The 18,934-nt window shown below is 60.2% G+C and overlaps 1 protein-coding gene across 1 annotated transcript in view; it reads right to left on the minus strand.

The window, feature by feature from the left end:
• The window catches only part of SEMA4D (semaphorin 4D), a 29,351-nt gene extending 14,463 nt beyond the window's left edge, over positions 1-14,888 (minus strand). The window contains 5 exon segments of the mRNA XM_049640575.1: positions 16-114; positions 1,550-1,612; positions 3,830-3,975; positions 5,453-5,801; positions 14,646-14,888. Coding sequence (XP_049496532.1) covers positions 16-114; positions 1,550-1,612; positions 3,830-3,975; positions 5,453-5,552 — 408 coding nt within the window. The 5' untranslated portion in view covers positions 5,553-5,801; positions 14,646-14,888.
• Between the last annotated feature and the right edge of the window lie 4,046 nt (positions 14,889-18,934).

Here is an 18,934-nt window from a genome sequence, read left to right on the forward strand (position 1 = left end):
GGGGCACAGCCTCACCAGGTGGTCACAGGCTGGCTGGAAGGCGTTGGTCCCGCACACGTACAGGGCACCGGGGCCAAGCGGCTGCAGCACGCGGATGTAGTTGAGACATTCGGTCTGCGGGAGAGAAACGCGCCCGTGAGCCGTCATCCGGCCCCCGGGGACGCCCGCCCTCCGCCACCCACCCGCACTGCAGGGGGCCAGCCAGCACGTGCCTGACGCGGGCTCCTCCCGGCCGCCCCTCACCTGCCACCTCGGACACCCCCGTCTTCTCGTGCTGGCTCGACCCTGCCTGGGCGGCGGGCACAGCCTCGGAGCCCCAGTCCCCCCGACAGACCTGCGTCTGCCCGCTGGACCCAGCACTCCGCTCTCTGCGGCGTCCCCCCCGCCGGCCGCCAGGGGCCACGGGGATTTCACCTCAGCCGCCGATCGACACTCAGCAAAGACACACGGACTCAAGTCTTCCCGGACACCCGCCACCGAAAATCCGCATTTACTCGCACCCAACACACAGCCCGTGCCTCACACGTGCGGCCAGAGCCGCAGAGGGGAAAGTAGGCGGGACCCGCCAGCCTTCCTCGCCCCCAGGAGACCCCACCCCGCCGGCCCCAGTGCAGGGGACAGGCTGGGAGGGAGGCGCGGAGCCGGCTCCGCGTGAGAAAGGGCCCGCAGGAAAACCAGATGTCACTGAGGAACACACTCTCCAGGGCTGGCGTGGACCGGGAGGCATGCGCTCTCGCCTGAAATTATCTCTGCTCGGCGAGGCTTCGTGGCTTTCTTTTCGCTAGGACGGTTTTCAACTGGCTGGCAAGAATTTGTCCTGCCCACAGCAGCCGGGAGGGGCCCGCGTCCCCGTGCGGCCTCTGCTCTGGGCCGGGTGAGCCCTTGTCTGACAGCTCTCAGACCCTCCCTGCAGCCCCAGTCATTACATCACAAAGCCTGCATTCTCCCCGTTTCCTAAGGCAACTTTGGATCTACTGACTTCAGTACAAGTGTCTGATGTTCTGCTAAAAAAAACTTGAGCAAAAACTTTCTCTTTTTTCATTTTTGCTTATTCTGCAATTAGCCAACTGTTGAAATTTACCTTAACTCAGCTATCCTGCCCCCACTGCCACGGAAGATGGGCTCTGATGCTCGGAGACTCTGACATGGGCCCGGTGCCGGTTGGGGGCGGGGGGGCCCAGAGCCCCGGGGGAGGCAGACGCTCGGCCTGGCATCTCCCGGGGGAAGGAGCAGATTCTCAAGGGGTGGCTGCTGCCCAAACTCCAGAAATCCCACGGCGCCCCTTCGGGCTTCTGACATGCAGCGGGGGTCTGAACCCTGCCCTTTACACCATCGGCCAGCAGGCATCAGAAGAAGGTACCAGAAGGTACCAAGTTTTAGGGCCACTTGAATGCATCCAACGAAGCCAAACTAAAAACATTTCTCAGATGCCCGCCACATTTGGCACCCGCTCAGAGCGACCCTGCCTCATCGCTTGGGCACAGGGCGCCTGGCGGGATGGGGCGCGACCATGTCACCAGGCTGCTGGGGTTCCGAGACCGGAAATTACCTGTCTGGATTTCCCCTTTTCTGCACATTTTGCCTTTTTATCTTCTGAGACCTTCCAATATGCCTGTGGGGAGAGAGGAGAATCCGTTTCAGCACATGCTCCCGTTCAAGGGGGAAGGGGATGCGGCGTAAAAATGCACAGTTTACAAAGACCGCACAAGTGAGGCTTTGTAAAGCGAGGCTGGGCCGGCAGACGCCGGGGTCCGGAGCCATCAGAGCCCCCCTGGCCGCCCAGCATCCCGTCAGTCGCCGCAAAGCAGCAGGAAAGCTCAAAGGGCTGACAGTCAGGTTTTCAGTCCGTCACAGCGAGCTAAGCCACAGGTGTTTTCACACAGCAGCGCGGACTCCTTCACCCCAAAGCGAACGGAGGGTGGGAAGAAAAGGACACGGGTTGCGTTTCCTTTGGCCGTCGGTGGACGGCAGGACCGGCTTCCCTCAGCTTCGCAACCGTGGCCGTGAGGGGGTGACCGCCCGCTCCCCCCCCCCTCCTTCCCAGCACCTGAGCCAGGGGACGCGTCATGGGGGGGCCGGCACGTGCCCCAGCCCCTCGGCCTCCAGAGGACGGCGGCTCCCCCACGCCTGCCTCACTGTCCCCAAGCTGTCCCACCTCCCCGTGTGACAGTCCCATGGCCGGTGCCCAGACGAAGCCAGTTGCCGGGTGCTCAGAGGTCAGGATGTGCCCGGAGCTGCCTGCTGGCAGAGTGGCGAGTCCCCTTGTACGCGGTCCCACGCTAACTCGCCTCCCGCATCCGCAGTGCGGGACGTCTTAGCGGAAGTCCTACCAGGAACACGCAAAAGCAATGTCCCAGCAACGGGCGACTTCCTTCGGAGGCTGATGCGCAAACCGTTTCACTGCTGCCTACGTGAAGTGCTCGAGGACCCGGGACGCGCACGCTGACGGGGCCGGTCACGTTCCTAGGGTTTCACCCAGGCTTCCCTTTGTATCTGTCCCTAGGCCCCCAGGGGACAAGGACGCATCGGCAGAGCAGTGAGGCTCTGAGGGCACCCACGGGGTCAGCACTCCCCTTATCTTCAAAGGCTGATGACCACAAAACCCTGTCCGTGAGTCACGCAGAAATAAGCACGCGGTCGGGGGGCCGAGACAAAACACAGAGGTCTGGGGCAGAATCGAGATTCTCGATTCCAGAGAGAAGCAGGCCACCCCAGCCGCTGGGGTCGCGGCTAAGCAGCCATCGGTGGGGGAGAGGCCGCCCGCCGGGGAAGGGATGGTCTGAGCATCCGGGGCGGCTCCGGCTGCCCGTGGATCCAGGCCCTTCAAACGTGGCCCCAAGGTCATTCTCCAAAACCAAATATCCCAACACCACTCTCTCCCTCTGGAGGGAAGGAACTCGTTAAAAACTGGCAAATAACGGCCAAGGTTCTAAGGGCTGATCCAGCCACTCCCAAGGAGCTGGCCCCGAGGGACGTGAGGAGCAGATAGGTGTGCCTTCCCTCCCCCCCCCCCCCCCCCCCCCCCCGCCCCAAGACTGACAGCTTCCTGCTCCCAACACAGAAAGGAACGTCGAGCCGGAAAATCCCGCTCTGCAATCCTCGAGGCACCCGTGGCCCTGCTCTGCTCTGCACAGGCCCAGGGCTGGGGCGAGGACCCCGCCTCGGAGGAGGGGCTGGCCTGTCACCGAGGGCGCAGAGCGGTGGCTTTCCCAGGAAGGGGCCAGCACGGCGGCCGGATGTCAAGAAGTGACGGGCAGAGCGGACGGCCTCACGGACGGCCCCGCGTCAACGGCATTCAAGCATCCTTAGGAGAGTCTCTGGTACCCAAACATCAGCCATTTGATGACACTTTTGGACGTGACCATGGTGGTTCGGTTACGTGGACAAAAAGAGTCCTTTCCTTTAGGAGACACCTGGGGAAGCCCTACGGATGAAGAGTGCGCCTGGGACCAACCTCAAAGCCTCCAGAGGGAGCAGAGCACGAGGACAGGGGCGGAAGAGAGCGACCTGGCCGCAGGACCCGAGAGGGGACAGGCCTCACGGTCACCGCTTCCTCTGCCCTCCGGGTGGCCGAGATTTGCCGTCATGAGAAGTGCAAAACTCCAAGAGGAGAAGGGGGGCCCCGGGTGAGTGGCCGGCCCAGGGAGGGCAGAGGCCGCCCGGCTCACCTGGGACACGCGGCCCGGACGCAGGCCGGAAGCAAGCTTCCGGGTGACCGGCCCGTGGGCGTGCGGGACCGGTGAGGGGCCGCAGCCCGGAAGGGGCCTGACGCCCCCGGAGAAGCGCAGTGAGCAGCCCCGGGGGGCAGAGCGGGGCGCCCTCGCCTCACCTCGTGCTGCTTCTCAGAGACGTTGAGTGCATTCAGGGCGAACACGGCCTCCCGGGCCCCCACGTACAGGGTGCTCTTGTCCTCGCTCAGCAGCAAGACGGAGTAGTTGAAGATGCCCGGCTCGTGGAACTTCTCCAGCCGCACCTCTGGGGGGAAGGGAGGACATGAGCCCGGGTGCCTCCCGAGTCCCCGTCTTGCTTCCACGCACACTCACGTCGCCAGGGCCGTGGCGGATTCGCTGCCCCAGAGCTCAGGCGCCTGTGCCAGAGCAGACCCGCTAGGACGGTCACCCAGAGCGCGGGACCCCGCGAGGCCCCAGAGCCACTGCGCTCGACCGGCACTGTGGCCCGACATCCCTTGAGCTCCCTCAAGCCCTGCACTCGGCGTGGTCTCCCGGCAGCATGGCCGCCTAGTGCATGACCTGTAAGCACGTGACCTCCCAGGAGAGTCATCTCCAAGAATGTGACTTCCCGAGAGCGTGACCTCCAAGCACGTGACCTCCCAGGAACGTGATCATCAAGCGTGTGACCGCCCAGGAGACCGCGGCCCGTCCTCACGCCTCAGGCTGCCGACCGCCGTGTCTCCCAGACTCTCGTCTACGTGTGTTTAACCGTAACACGCAACAGGTGTATAAAGAATAAAGCTAGTTAAGCTTTTCTTGTTCAGAAAAATCATGATTTACCTCAAAACCTTTAAAAAACACTCTGTTTCGGTAAATCTGTCCCTTAACCCAAGCATTTTTCAGGCATAACCACCACAAACCTGCCAAGGAGAGAAACAAGTGAGATTTCTCACTTATCAGCTAACCGCATCAGTAACCCCGAATACGAGAGACTCAACAGTCAGCTCCTCAGGAGGAGGATAAACGCATGGGCGTTATTTCTGAAGGAGCGCTTTCTCTGCTTTGTCCGTCCGGCATCAGCGTATCTTTTTATCTTTCGTTACGTAGATTTTTAAAAGTTTATTTATTTTGAGAGCGAGAGAGTGCGCACGTGCAGGGGAGGCAGAGAAAGGAGAGAGACGGAATCCCAAGCAGGCTGCACGCCATCAGCGCACAGCGCGACGTGGGGCTTGAACTCGCGAACCGTGAGCTGAGCCAAAATCAAGAGTCCGGCGCTTAACCGACTGAGCCCCCCAGGCGCCCCTGGGTGCGCCTTGAACCTGGGTTTCCATGTGTCACTGGGGCTCACGCTCTCTGCTCTCCTGACCTCCCCGTGCTGGGCACGGATGCACGTGGACGAAGGCCCTCCCGGCACGCGCTGCCTGGGGTTGTGCGCGAGACCACTCGGCACCCCCTGCGAGCAGCCAGGGGTCTCAAGACACAGCCCCCGGGAGGGGAAATACATCAGAAACGAACCGTGGGCAAATGAAAGCAACCGGCCGGAAGCTCAGCCACACAGGTTAAATGTCCTAAAAACAGGCCATTCAGTGCGGTTGTGCTCGGCCGTCAGGCGCGAGGGAGAGGCGCGTCCTCTCCAGGGGCCCGATTTAGAAACCCGGCCAGCAGGCCCTGAGCAAGCCCCCACGTGCCCCCCGTGACCCAGGCACCTCCCCCCACACGGCCGTGCACCCACCCACCGAAGGGCGCCCACCTGTCAACCCCAAGAGCAGGGGGGCCCTTACCTCTGTGCTCCCAGGTGATCCTGGGGGCGGGAGCGAACGCCACCACCACCCCGAGCGCCGTGGCCAGGGTGGCCAGCAGCCCCCCGACGGGGACGCACATCCTCACGGGTGGGCTCAGCAGAGGGGGCTCTGGCAGCAAACGCTCGTGGGCGGGGGGGCCACGGTGGGCGTCACGGCAGACGCTGCTCAGAGCCTAGGAGCTGTGACCCACAGCACAGCCCGGAGACGCTGGGCGGGACGCACCCCGAGGACCCGCATCTCCCGGGCGCCGGGCAAGGTCACCACTGCGAGCGTTGAAGGCCAGCCGGTTCTTACACGGTGTGCTTCTTTCCGGCCTCACGGAGAAACTCTGGAAGCAAGTGAGAAGAAAGGTTACGGCTCAGGAGGCGAGTGCTAACACCAGCTTTCCATTCCTCGACCTGCCCCCTGCTCTGTCTGCGCAGGAGCGGGGGTGGTGGGGATGCCACGGGGCTCCCGGGGGCAGCCCCGCACTGACCACACTGACACCGCGTCCCCCAGTCACCTGGGGCGCGGCCGGGGCTCCAGGAGGTCAGAGCTTCCCGCCCCTCGGGCCTGCAGAGCGTGGGACAGATGTGGGGACCCAGACCGGGCCACTGCCCGCCTGGCCGCCCAGCTTCCTCCCTGCGCGCGGCCAGCTGGTAACGTGATGGAAAGCTGTGGAACCAGGGAACGCTCTCCCTCTAAGACCCTGGCTTCCCAGCTCCCGTAAACCTCGTCGAGGTCAGACAGGGCAAAAGACCAGAGAGCCGCACGGAGGCTGAACCCTGGGCGTGTTTGCACACACACACCACACACACATGCACGCGCACATGTGACCTTGCCGTGCGGGACGGCTCACCTCCTTCTCCTCCTTCCACCCGCAGGTCTCCCAGGCCAACGGAGCCCTGGGCCCCTCTCTGGAGCCCTCCCCTCAGCCCCCTGATGGCACCACCCCTCAGGGACATACAAGGGGCAGCCCGCACCTCCGCACCCCCACGACAGTCCTCTCCTGCTCAGCCTCCCCGGGGCCCCTGCAACCTGCTGTACCAGCCCCTGCTGCTCCCTGACACTTCAGGCCGAACCAAACCTCCCAAGAAAGTCTTGGGAGAAGTTTTCATTTTCTCTTCACCTAGGCAAGCCGCTGCCTCCAGGAAGCCCTCCGGGGCTCCGCCCTCATCCTGCCCCTGGAATCCTTGTCTGAGCCTTAAAGCCCAGCACGGCTTGTCCTCAGCATCACTCTGGACTTAACGGGGGTCTTCTCAATTTTAACTCCGTCTATTTCTCACTCGCGTGCATGGGGTGCTGCGACAGCCCCACCCCACTTGGTAAGGGAAGGACTGACGGCGGGGAGGGGAGGGCTCCTGTCCTGAGCTCCTGCCCCTGGGGGGACTCTGCGAGAGGGCTGACACCGGGCACAGCCAGGCCTCAGCTGCTCGCCCGCCTTCCCTGGGGGGGGAGGACCCGCTCCGTACCTCCTGTTCCCGCAGAAGGCGCGGCCAGCGGGCCCCATCCACCCAGTGTCTGCCCTCAGCCTGAGGCCACCATCAGCCCCTGAAGGCGAGGAGCCCGTTCTCTGCGGGGACGGGCACCTCCTGGCCGGGGGCCGGGGGGGGCGTTACTTTGGGGGGTCTTGGGTCCTGCGGTCTCTGTCCCGGCTCTCAGGTCCACGCGGTGGGGCAAAAGCAGCGCCAGCCGCTGCGAGAATGGGGGAGGGTGGCTGTGTGCCAGTAAAACGACTTACAGGGACGGGCGCCGGTCTGAAAGCCAAGCCCCGCGGCGCCGGGGACCCGCAGCACGGCGGGGCCGCCTCTGAGCGCAACCCAAGATGCGCCAGGAAGCCCACGCGGGGAGGGAAGGAGGCTGTGGCCCACGGAGCCGGCTCCCCGCGGCTCGGCACGCGCTCACTGGGGGCGGGGACCACGCCCTCCTGCCCTCGGGAGGGGAACGAGGCGGCTCCGGAAGCCCAGGCCAGGGGGGGGGGACTCGACCGTGCCGTGTCCCCGATGTGACCCGCTCGTTACGCAATCTCGGTGTCCGGTGAGCGCGCAACACCCCTGCAGAAATCCCACAAGGCCCAGGGGAGCAGCGGTCTGTGCGGATGATGCTGGCGGCTCAGGAGCTCCGGGCGCCCCCTGGCTCCCCGCCCCCAGGGCCACCCTTATCACCGATGCAATCTAAGCCACACCCACCCCCAGCCGGACCTCTGCGCGGCTGCCCAGGCCTTCGCCCGCTTCCGTCCTTGCGTGCTGCAGACAACCACCCGCTTGTCCCAGCACCCGCGTCCCTTCGCTCTTACGAACAGAACCCTGACTGTACCCGGGATGACAATGTGGCCAGCTAGCCTCATCTCCCAGCTTCCCCTGGGGCATTCTGCCAAAGACATGTGAACAGCTATTAGGTAGGAATTCCAGGAAGGCTCTTAAAGAAGGCTGACTCAGCTAGTGTTTGTGTTTTTGCCTTTCGTTTTTTCCTCTGTTTGGTGCCTGGAGCTCAAATGTGATGGCTGGAGCTCTGGCAGCCACCTTGTGAACATGAAGATAAGGGTCTCATTCTAAAACCGGCCGAGTGGAAATCCACTGGGGACCTCACAACATACTGGAGACCTCACACCTGCTTTCTTCTGCCTACCTCACTTGTTAGTAAGCAAATAATCTCTAAGTTACTGCTTTGCAGGTTTTTGTTACCAGCAGTCCGATTAATTCCAAACGTCCTTCTAGTACGTTTATGAAACAGCAGCAGTGGCCACAGTAAGGTTTTTAATGTAAATCAGAGCATGTCACTTTCCCACACAAAACGTCTCTCTCTCTCTCGGATTCAACCTGAGTGGGGAGCTATGGTTCACCTCCCTTACAGCTTCTGCGTCTCACGTTCCCTCCACCTTTCTGTCCAGGCCACAGCTGGGCACACTGAACGGGCCCATCTGCAACCTGTCAGCACCATTCACAACATTCCCAAATGCGTCTGCTCCAGAGCTCATGCGTGTAAAGCCCACGGCACAGTCTCGTTTACCTGAGAAGACGTTCTCCCCGTGTGGCTGATCGGTCCCCGGCAGTGGCTCCCAGAGCCTCCGTAACTCTGAGCTCCCGCTCGGGTGAGGGTTTCCGGGAATGGTCCACACCAGGGTGGTGGTGAGACCGGGGGCTGCAGGGCAGGCAGGAGGGGAGGAGGGGTAAGTGCTGGGGTTGGAGGATCCTTGCTGACCCAGGGAGGCCGTGTGTGTGTGAGGACGGGGTGTGAGGGAACTCTGCGTACTTTCTGCTCGGTTTCGTTGGGGCTCTAAAAGTGCTCAGAAAAACAGAGTTCATTAAAAGCCAAAACACACACCAGCGCAGGGGCGCTTCCTGATCACAAGAGGTGCGCGTGTGAGGTTTTGGGCAAACGTGTCCACAGCCCGCAGCACCTTCTGGTGGCAGACTCGAGGTCCGGGGGCACGTTTCATTACCCCCCTCCCTCCCTCTGTTGGCAGAAATGTTTGCAAGGGCCCAACGACACAGTGACTTCCCACTCAGGTCCCCGAGAGAAGTCACTGGCCTGGGACATCCCAGGACGCACACCGCTGCCAGGCTAAGAACCCAGACGCAGGGGACGGCAGAATCCCTGTGCAACACGGCACCCACACTCAGAGCTTCATCTCAGTCTCCTCTCAAGCCCAATAAGGTGGCATCTAAGGGACAGAAACCGTAAGGGCAAACATGGGGACAGCACATCAGCCCATGAAAATCCAACAGAGCTTGGGAACTGGAAAGAGGACACGGGAACATCGTCAGCGGTGTGCCGGCAACTGGGGACAAGGGGCAGGGGTGCGGAGCCGGCTTCGCAGCACGTGCCCATCTCTGGGGCGTAAATGGCGCCTCTGTGCTCCCAGTACAAAGTCACTGAACACAGAGACAGGACGGATGTGCGGTGGCCACCAGCACACGGCCCTCCCGCCACACAGACACGGGAGGCTTGTGGCTTCAAGAGCATGGCACTGATGGGTAATGGCACAGGCAACAGGAACGTGCACCGGGGAACGGCAAGTTCTTTGTTTTCAATACCGTGCATCAAAGTCTGTGTGGTGCGGTTCTGATAAGGTCTGCGCCCACCGCCAGTGCTCGCATACCGCGGCTGGTATTTAAGGGACTCTGTGGACAAAGGAGAGCCGTGGCCAGACCCCGTGACAGGAGACCACCAAGAATCTGAGCAAATGAAAGTGAACTTAGAACTTAAAATTTTGGTTAAAGACACAAAATGTCCAGTTGAACGTCGGGAAGATAAAATTCAGTTTTCCTAAAAGGTGCACAATGTGACCCAGATAAAAACCGGGGGAGAAAAGAGAAGGGAGCTGGATCCTGGAGTCCGGAGGCCCACGCCTAGCTCGCGGATGTTCCAGAGGGAAGCAGAGACACAGGGATTAGCCGACAAAGAAGAAGAGAGTGTCCAGAACAGGAAGACACGTGTTTACAGGACGAAAGTCCCCAGCAGCACGATGAATGAATGAAGGCCACCGCACCCGGCACACTGTGCCGGCATCGGAGACCCTGGGAGACAGAGGGGGTCCCGGGAGCTTCCACAGTGACCTCTCGGGAGCCATCCTGACGGCCAGGAGGCGGCGGGATGCTTCGAGAATCCCGGAGGAGGAGGCTTCTCACCCAGAATCCTGTCCCGAACCCAGTTATCGACACGTGAGCTGAGCGTACACAGAAACGTTTCCCAAGCCTCTTACCTCCCTGATGCCCTTCCTCAGAAAGCTACTGAGGGATGTGCTCCAGCAAAACAAGGGAGCCGCTTCGCATGTCCCTTCCCGAGAAGGAAGAACGACTCTGAGCAGGACACCCCGTGTGGTGCAGAGCGGGTGCTAAGGGTGCGGGGCCAGAGGCCCGGAGGGTGCAGGTGAAGCTAGAGCGAATCCTTCAGGGGACTCTAGAGGGGGCGGGGAGGCAGAGAACCCCACCCTCGCTTCCACGGCAGTCCGATGTCCCATCCCGTGCTCCACCCCACAGGTGCCCCCAGCCTGGGCACAAGCTGCCCTTCTTCCAGAACATTCTTTCGTTGACCCTGGTGGCCGGACCTCCCCCACAGTGACACTGGCCCCAGGGCCAGTCCTGCCGGCAGGAGCGCACGCTGCTCACGCGGGCTGCTCACGCTGGTCAGTGTGAGGAGAGGAAGCATTTTTCTTAACTGCCCTGTAACTTGGACCCACCCAGATACTGCCACCCAGGGGCCCGGCGGCCGCTTGCTCCCGGCCACCCCGGGCCACCCCGCCGACGCGCTGGAGGGCGTGAGCAAGCGAGCTCCCGGTGCTGCAGCGCCAGCGGGCTTCCCGATGGCCTCAGCCGGACCCTGCCTCTCCTTCCAGAATGGGCTTAAAAAATCCACACCAACAGCTGAAGGTAAGAGGGCCCCCGCCACCCGGATGCCCTCCCTGGGGGGGGCGGGGGCTGCACGGTCTGCTTTATGGCATCGGAAGGGCTCGACGTTTTCCTTCTCAGCAAGCGCGCGTTGTTCGGCGGGACTCAAGCACCGTTAAGCAGGGCGCGCACCACGCGCATCCGGTGACAACGCCACCATGTGCCGCCGCGGGAACCCGGGAGGCGGTAAGAATCACAGCCTAGGCATCAGGACGGAAACACCTGGATAAAGTGCCATCGTGGTGGCCTTCCTGGGCGCTTCTGAGAAGCAGAGGCGTCTTGCTGGGAGCCGGGTATCAGGGCTGTGATTTCCCGTCCCCCGTGGGGATGAGTGACACTGAGGCAGGAGCCCATCAGCGGGACGGAGTTCCGCGACGTCGCTCCCGTTACCTACACGTCACTGTGCTGGTTCACGAGGAGCGCACGACCCCTTCTAATGTCAGGAGAATGGAACTGAGAGCCTCACTCAGGCCGTCTGCGTGCCTGTCCCACTCCCGACTGGCCCTGAAACAAGTCAGGGGCCCACAGCAGAGAAAACCGCGGACCAGCAAGGGTGAGGGCTGGTTCCCGCAAGTGTGCACGCATCTGCACGTGTGTGCACACACGTGCAATGTGGGTGTGTGCGTGCACGGATCTATGTGCATGACGCACGTTTGTGTGTGCACACGCATGTGTGAGCCACACACCTGTGTGCAATGCACCCGCGCACACCCGCACGTGTATGTGCACCTGTGTGCGTTCACGTATACACATACCCGCATGTGTGCATATGTTCGTGTGCACGTGTACGTACATGTGTGTGTGTACACGCACACCTCGAGGTGTGCGTGCACTCTGCCACACCATAAAAATTCTGATCTGGGGTTCCCAGATGTGATCGGCGACCGCGAGCTGGGGACCCGTGAGACAGACACCAGGGGACCAACCGTCTCTGGTAACAGGGGTGGGTCACAAAGGGGACACCGCTCCTCCCCCATGGAGGGCGGGGCTACCATCAGCAGCAGGGGTGAAGCAACTCTGAACGCACACTGACCAGCCCAAACTCCCGGGGGTCTGTGAAGGGGCTTCCGGGTGACTGCTGTGGACAGTGTCTCAGGACCCTGTTTCGGGTCTGCCCAGGCAGGGCCGGCAAAGTCACTCTCCCTGAAAAACCCGCAGCTCAGACAGCACAGGACACGCACCTGCCCACACCTTCCCTTCCCAGCTGGGATCAGCCTTCTCACCTGCCCCCAGGCTGACCCCCAACCCTGTGACCCCGGGCCCTTCTCCACCCCCTTGCCTGCCCCCAGGCTGACCCCCTCCGTCCCAGTTCCCATCCCCACCCCCATCCCCACCCCCAGGCTGGCCCACAGCCCCCGTGTCTGCCCCCGGGCTGACCCCCCCCATCTCTACCCCCAGGCTGACCCCCATATCTTCACCCCCAGGCTGACCCACACCCCCGTGTCTGCCCTTGCCCCCAGACTGACCTCCCACTCCACAGCTGTCCCCCCACACTCGCCGTGCTTTTCCCTGAATGATGCCCCAACCCCACCCCTCCTCGCCTGCCCCCAGGCTGGCTCCTCCCCCACCCCCCAGCAACCTCGCCCCACCCCAGGCTGTGGGGCCAATGTTACCACCTTGCAAAACTGGCCCTGTCCCCTCAAGACTCAGGGCGGGTCGCAGAAGCTCTTCAGTCCCGTGCAGAACAGTTCACCGTTTCCCCAGAACTTACAACAAGCCCTGTGACGATGACCCAGCCCCACCGCGAGGCGTGTGCTCAGCCCTGGAGCCGGGTCCCGCTGGCCCCACCTGGCGGGACGGCCGGACGCCTGCTCACCCTCTACCGCCTCGCAGAGACAAGCCACGGGGGCGTCCCGACACGCCTCGACCCTCGTTCCCTCGCCTGACCCCGGCCACGCGTGCGCCAGGCACGGGCCTCCGGGAGCACACGGACGGCAGTGGGGCCGTGGACTTACCAACCGGCCCACCCGTCGGAGGGCCGGCAGGTGCAGAGATGGGCGGGGGGCCTGCAGAGGGGCGGCGGGGACTGCCCCGGCAAAGAGGCCACGCCACCTGCACGACATCACCAGACCCTCCGCACGCGGCCGTAGACAACACGTCTCCTCCTGGGAGGTGTGTGGCGCCTGCAGACGTCCCCGGCCCCGGCTCAGCTCTGGGGACAATAAACCGCTCTCCTCCACTGGCCTGACTTTTCCCGGCGGCTCCTTCCGGGGCGGCCACTGGACGTACCAGGCCGGACGCTGGCTCGTGGGGGACAGTGGGGCCGCCCTGGGAAATGGCTGGCCCGCCCCACGGAGTATGTGCCTCCCGGCCGTCTCAACGGGGCTGCCGGTGCCACGGGTCTCAGCCCCAGACGTCACCCCCAGACGGGCTTCCAGAGTGCCAGAGGATAGCACTGACACCGGCAGGTCATTTGCAGTGCCACGGACACGGGTGGAGGCATGAGAGGCAGTTAGGGAAAGCACTGGAACAGCACTGCCTTAACTGGAACCTACTCGTGTCCTTCTTTTCTCAACTTACAAAACTGTCCCACCTCCGAATGAGCCCCAGCATGCTTAACTCCCTAATATGGAAACGTAAATGAAAATAAAATACCCACAGGGGCGCGTGGGGGCTCAGTCGGTTAAGTGTCCGACTTCGGCTCAGGTCTGTGGGTTCGAGCCCCACGTCAGGCTCTGTGCTGACAGCTTGGAGCCTGGAGTCTGCTTTGGATTCTGTGTGTGGGTCTCTCTCTCTGCCTCTCTGTCCTTCCCATGCTCGTGCTCTGTCTCTGTCTCTCAAAATTAAATAAAAGTTAAAAAAATTAAAAATAAAATAAAATACCCACAGACTGCAACGAGGCGGAGAGAAATTTAAAAGATGGCTGGGGGCTAGCAGGTGCTGGTGAGGGCAGGGTGGGGGTTACCAAGGGCGAGCCTCAGTTTCCTGCCCACGGAGCACACTCCTACCTGCCAGGGACTCGGGCAGCCCTGGGGCGCAGCGAGGGCACAGGAGCCTAGCAGAGCAGCGCCCCAGCCCGACAGGGCAGGTGTAAGTAAAAACACCTATGTGGGGGCACCTGGGTGACTCGGTCGGTTGAGCATCCGACTTAGGCTCAGGTCATGATCTCACAGTTCATGAGTTCGAGCCCTGCGTCGGGCCCTATGCTGACAGCTTGGAGCCTGGAGCCTGCGTCAGATTCTGTCTCTCTCTCTCTCTCTCTCTCTCTGCTCCTCCTCTGCTCACGCTTGCTCTGCCTCTCTCAAAAATGAATGAACATTAAAAACAATAAAAAAAACCACGTGTGTGTATGACCAGGCAATAAACACACAAAGTGCTGAGTACTCCTAGAGGTAAAGCTGTGTTCACCAAAACTGCCCCAGCAAACCGGTGAAGCGGGTCCTTGTGACAGTGCCGCGGGGCAGACCCAGGCCAGAGCGACACAGCCTTGCCAGGCCAGCCACCAAACAGAAGTCACGTAAAAGGAGGAAGGGAGATAGGGGCTTTCCTTCTGTTTTTAAACCAAGCTGGTTTTTCTCTTTCCCCTAAAACTGGAAACACATGGTTGAAATGAAGATTAATCACAAAATAGTCGCCAGCGAGGGACGCGTGGCATACAGAACCTTCCTTTCTCCTTGGACCTCACCGACAACCCCCCTGCACCCCCGGAAGAGAAAATGGAGCTCTTCAGTGCCTCCAGGGGCTGGCAGCCCGGAGAGAGCCAAAAAAGAAACACAGGGCAGGCGGGGGTCAGGGTGGGATGTGGCAAGAGGGGCCGTACCCCAATCTTTGCCCCCGAGAGCACACACAGAACTGGGACCCACCTTCTGCTGGATCCCACCGAAGCTTCTACGAGGTGTCAGCTTTGCTAGGCTGGGATACAGGTGTAGAAACCAAGCGATTTTACCTGTATCCTGTGCCTCTGGAAACGTCCCTCAATCCTTTCTAGGACGGAGTCTTCAGAAATCTTGGCTCAGAAAATGATGGGAAAGGAGAAAATTGAAACACTTCAATTCTCTGTGCACCTGAGCCCAGCATCACCTCTGGAGAGGAACTGGAAAGAAACTCTTGCAATTCTTTTTAACCTCTAGGCAGCTGGCTCTGACCCAGGACGGGCGTGGCATTCCTGCACTTGTGCAAACGGGAAGGGGGTAAGTGTGCGACCGCTCGCCCATAAAGGAAGTGCAAGCTGGCCGGTCCCCAACCACTGACCTGCAGAATAAGGCAACTGAGTATGACCCACAGTCATGGTTAACCATTAGCCAAAAAAGTATCAGCTATTAACTTCAGAAATGTATCTAGAACTCCCCCTCCCCGAAACCCAGCGGTCGGGGTGGAGCCCTCAGGATGGGGAGCCGGAGTCCAGGAACATGAGAAACTGTCGAAGAGAATCAGAAGGGCAGCCCAGCAAGTCACGGCACAGGATGCGCCAAGGTGTAGAGGAAATCCATGCAGGAACCCCTCTATGACTGCAAGACCCAGCACGGTTTGTAAACCTCACAGTCAGATGCTAGCATCTTCTTGTGGTTGGAATAGCTTAGGTTTTCTTGTGCCTGAAGAGCTGGTACAGCCGTTTTTCTGGAGACAGCCTGTGAAGTGGGAGGCGTTCCCTGGAAATGGCCAATGCCCCATCCCTCCCACGCGCCCCCCACCCCCCAGTGGGACCAGTCCCGTCCACGGCACAGAGACATGCCTGTACCTGGCTCCCACATGCCCACCTATCACACACAACGTCCAGGGTCACCTGGGGCCCCTCGCTGCTGACACGTCTTGTGAACCCCGAGCAAATGAGACCCCAGGGTGCTGACTTCTGTTTGCACAGGCAGGCGGGGCACAGTGGCCACCTGGACACGCCCCAAAACACTCACGGGGACAAAGAAAGCAGATTACACGTAAGCTGGAAGTTTAGATAAACAAGATGAATGCCAAGAATTTTAAAACTGAAAAACTTCTCCCTGCTAGAAATTCAATAAGCCTGTGTCGTTTCAATAAATACAAGCCCAGGGGGGGCATTCTGCAGGTGGACAAGGCATGCGTGGTGTTCACCCTAATTTCACGGCGTCGAACAACCACGGCAGGTTTGGGCACCTGTGTGTATGTCCGTGTTCTTAAATGTCCTCTCACACGCTCGAGGACACAGCATCACCACTTCTACCCTCCGCCAAGGAGCTTCGACGCTGCGGTTCCTGCGTAAAAATAGACGCTTCCGGCCCAGTCAACGGCCAGGCCTGGGCCCCAGTTCTCCTCACCACGCCTGTTCTTTATTTCTTGACAGAAGGACCCACAAGCTATAATTAGGTACCGCCATCCTGAAGAATGCAAGAGACGGTCCTCACGCAAGCACACATCGTATCGTATTCACTATGCATCTCCTTCGACTACGCATAACGTCACGGGAGGCACATAAAAAGAATTCAACAGGCCTTTTTTTGCAAGATAAAGGAACGAAATTAATCAGAAGTCGCAGAAATGTTTCCCTCTCACTGGGGAGAAACTTGGCCTTTTCTGCCCCCCAACACCCCCTCCCAATGGTGCAGGTGGGTGTGGGAGCCCCATCGCCCAAGCCCTGGTGGCCGCTGTCCAGCGAGCGCTCTGACCACAGTACGGAGCAGAGGCGAAGCGGGGTGTCGCATGCATGTGGCCTGTGTTCTGCAAATGTGACTTCGCCTTCCGAAAGTCCCTTATCCTTCCCCTTACTGTGGGTTTGCCCATTAAAGCCAGAGGCTACTCCCCGCTTCTGAGAAGGGCGGCTTGAGACAGGCTGGCTGTACGTGCCGCGTCCACACGCACTGGGCAACACATGCCAAGGACTCCTGAGCCAGCAGCCTTCCCCCCGGGCATTCAGGTGGCTACACCCCACGCACGCGAGAGGCCAAGGAGGAGACTACTGAATAGGAAAGCTCTGGAAACGGAGTATGCACACGTGTACTGTGTGTGCCTGAACTACTTGGGTGTAAATCATCTCATCCGCAGGAGGCGATACTATGCGGCTGCTAAGAAGAATAGAGTGGCTAAGGGCACCCTGGTGCGTCGCCGTTGGAGACGTTTATGGAGCTGGAGAGTATGATGCTGAGCGAAGTAAGCCAGAGAGAGGCAGATGCTACATTTCACTTACAAGCGGTACCTGAGCACCAGACCAGAAACAAGAAACCAGACTCTTAAACACAGAGGACAAACCGGTGGGCCTCAGAGGGAAGGTGGGTGGGTGGCACCAGTGATGGGGACGAAGAGGTCCAAACTTCCGGTTGTAACAGCAGTGGGTCTCGGGGCTGAAAAGCATGGCCTACGGAATATCTCCAGTAACACTGTAACAACGCTGTGTGGTGAGCAGATGGGGACACTCGTCATGGTGAGCACGTGTTGAATCACGACGCCATACGCTATTAAAATGTGGTTCCCTTTTTGAAGTTTACTAAGTGGATTTCATCAAAACCCAAGTTTTCAAGAACGGCAGACCGACCTTACATTCCTTCTGGTGGATCTGACATTTGTTGGGACCTCCTGCTCCTAAGGGACTCTGACACGGAGGAAAGCGATGCCGTGTCCGTGGGTGCAGGTGAATCCCAGCTCAGGGCGCAGGGGTGGGAGAGGTGTTCCCTGCGGGCTGGCCGGAGGGGAGTGCAGGGCCTCGGAGTGAACTGGGCCTTGCTCTCTGGGGTTTCCTGTGTGGCAGCATCCTGTGGGCATCCAGAGCATCCTTTGATGGCTGTTCGATGTTCCATAATTAAATAGGATAATTGTTCGATATTCACATCTTTGCCAATTTCCCACTTAAAATTCATTTTTTTTAAGTTGGCTCTGAGCCCAACATGGGGCTCAAACTCACGACCCTGAGGTCAAGAGTTGCATGCTCTACTGACTGAGACACCCCGGTACCCTTTAAAACTCATTTTTAGGGGCACCTAGGTGGCTCAGTCAAGGTTAAGTGTCCGACTTCGGCTCAGGTCATGATCTCATGGTTCCTGGGTTCGAGCCCCGCGGTAGGGACGACATCAGCTCAGATTCGTAGGTTCTCCAGAAGGACCTTTAAGACTTACCATCTTTTCAGGGGCGCCTGAGGGGCTCAGTGGGTTGAGCGTCCAACTTTGACTCAGGTCACGATCTCACAGTTCATGGGTTTGAGCCCCACGTCGGGCTCTGTGCTGGCAGCTCAGAGCCTGGAGCCTGCTTTGGATTCTGTGTCTCCCTCTCTCTGCCCCTCCCCAACTAGCACTCTGTCTATCTCTGTCTCTCTGAAACTAAAATAAAAATGATAAATGTTAAAAAATAAACCCTCCTTTTAAAAGTGATTTTAACCACCAGCAAAACTCGACCCAGAAGCTCTTCCACCCGAAATGCAGAGCCTAACTCCAGAGGTCCAGGTGCCACAGGGGGGAAGCCGCAGGATGGTCCTAAGGCTGTGTCCCTTCGTAGCGGGGGCAGCAAACAGGCTCAGAGCACACACCCATCGCCCTGACAGGCCTGCTTCCCTCTACGGGAAACATCGCGCATAATCCCCAGAACTTACTTTCACTCCACTCTGCTAAGCTTTTCCCTGAGTTGAGCTCTTTTCGAAAAGGCATATGTTCTCTGCTATAAAACAGAGCTGACATCTATTTTATACTTCTTTCAAGCCAATCAGATGTCTCATCCCATTGGTGATTATTCTCCCCGAACAGGAGAGGCAGCGGGGGGGGGGAGATTCAGGCTTCCGGCCAGCCTGCCCGTCCAGGCCCAGGGATGCTACCTCCCAGCTGTGGGGACTAGAACAGGTCACTGACCCTCCAGTCCCTGAGCAACTCCCGTAGCTTCTCCACCACCCCAGCTACTCCCTCCATCAGCCCCTCCCCCACCCCCAGCTGCTCCCCCAGCCCCCCCACAGGCATTGATGGCTGTAAGACAGAAGGTTGCCCGCATTACCCGTATCCAACGCCCTGAAGCGCACACATGTCTGACCATAAACGCTGGACCTCTGAAGGAACCCTCAGTCTGGGCCTCAGCAACAGAAGGCCACAGCCCTGCCACACCACCCGCAGGGGTACCAGCCGTGTGTCCCCTGCTGCCCCCAGTTCCTCAGAGCCCTGAGGGGACAGGTTTTAGGCCCCCTTGTCCAGGAGGAGAAACAGACTCACAG

Source organism: Panthera uncia, chromosome D4 (assembly GCF_023721935.1).
Source record: "Panthera uncia isolate 11264 chromosome D4, Puncia_PCG_1.0, whole genome shotgun sequence".
Classification (NCBI taxonomy): Eukaryota; Metazoa; Chordata; class Mammalia; order Carnivora; family Felidae; genus Panthera; species Panthera uncia.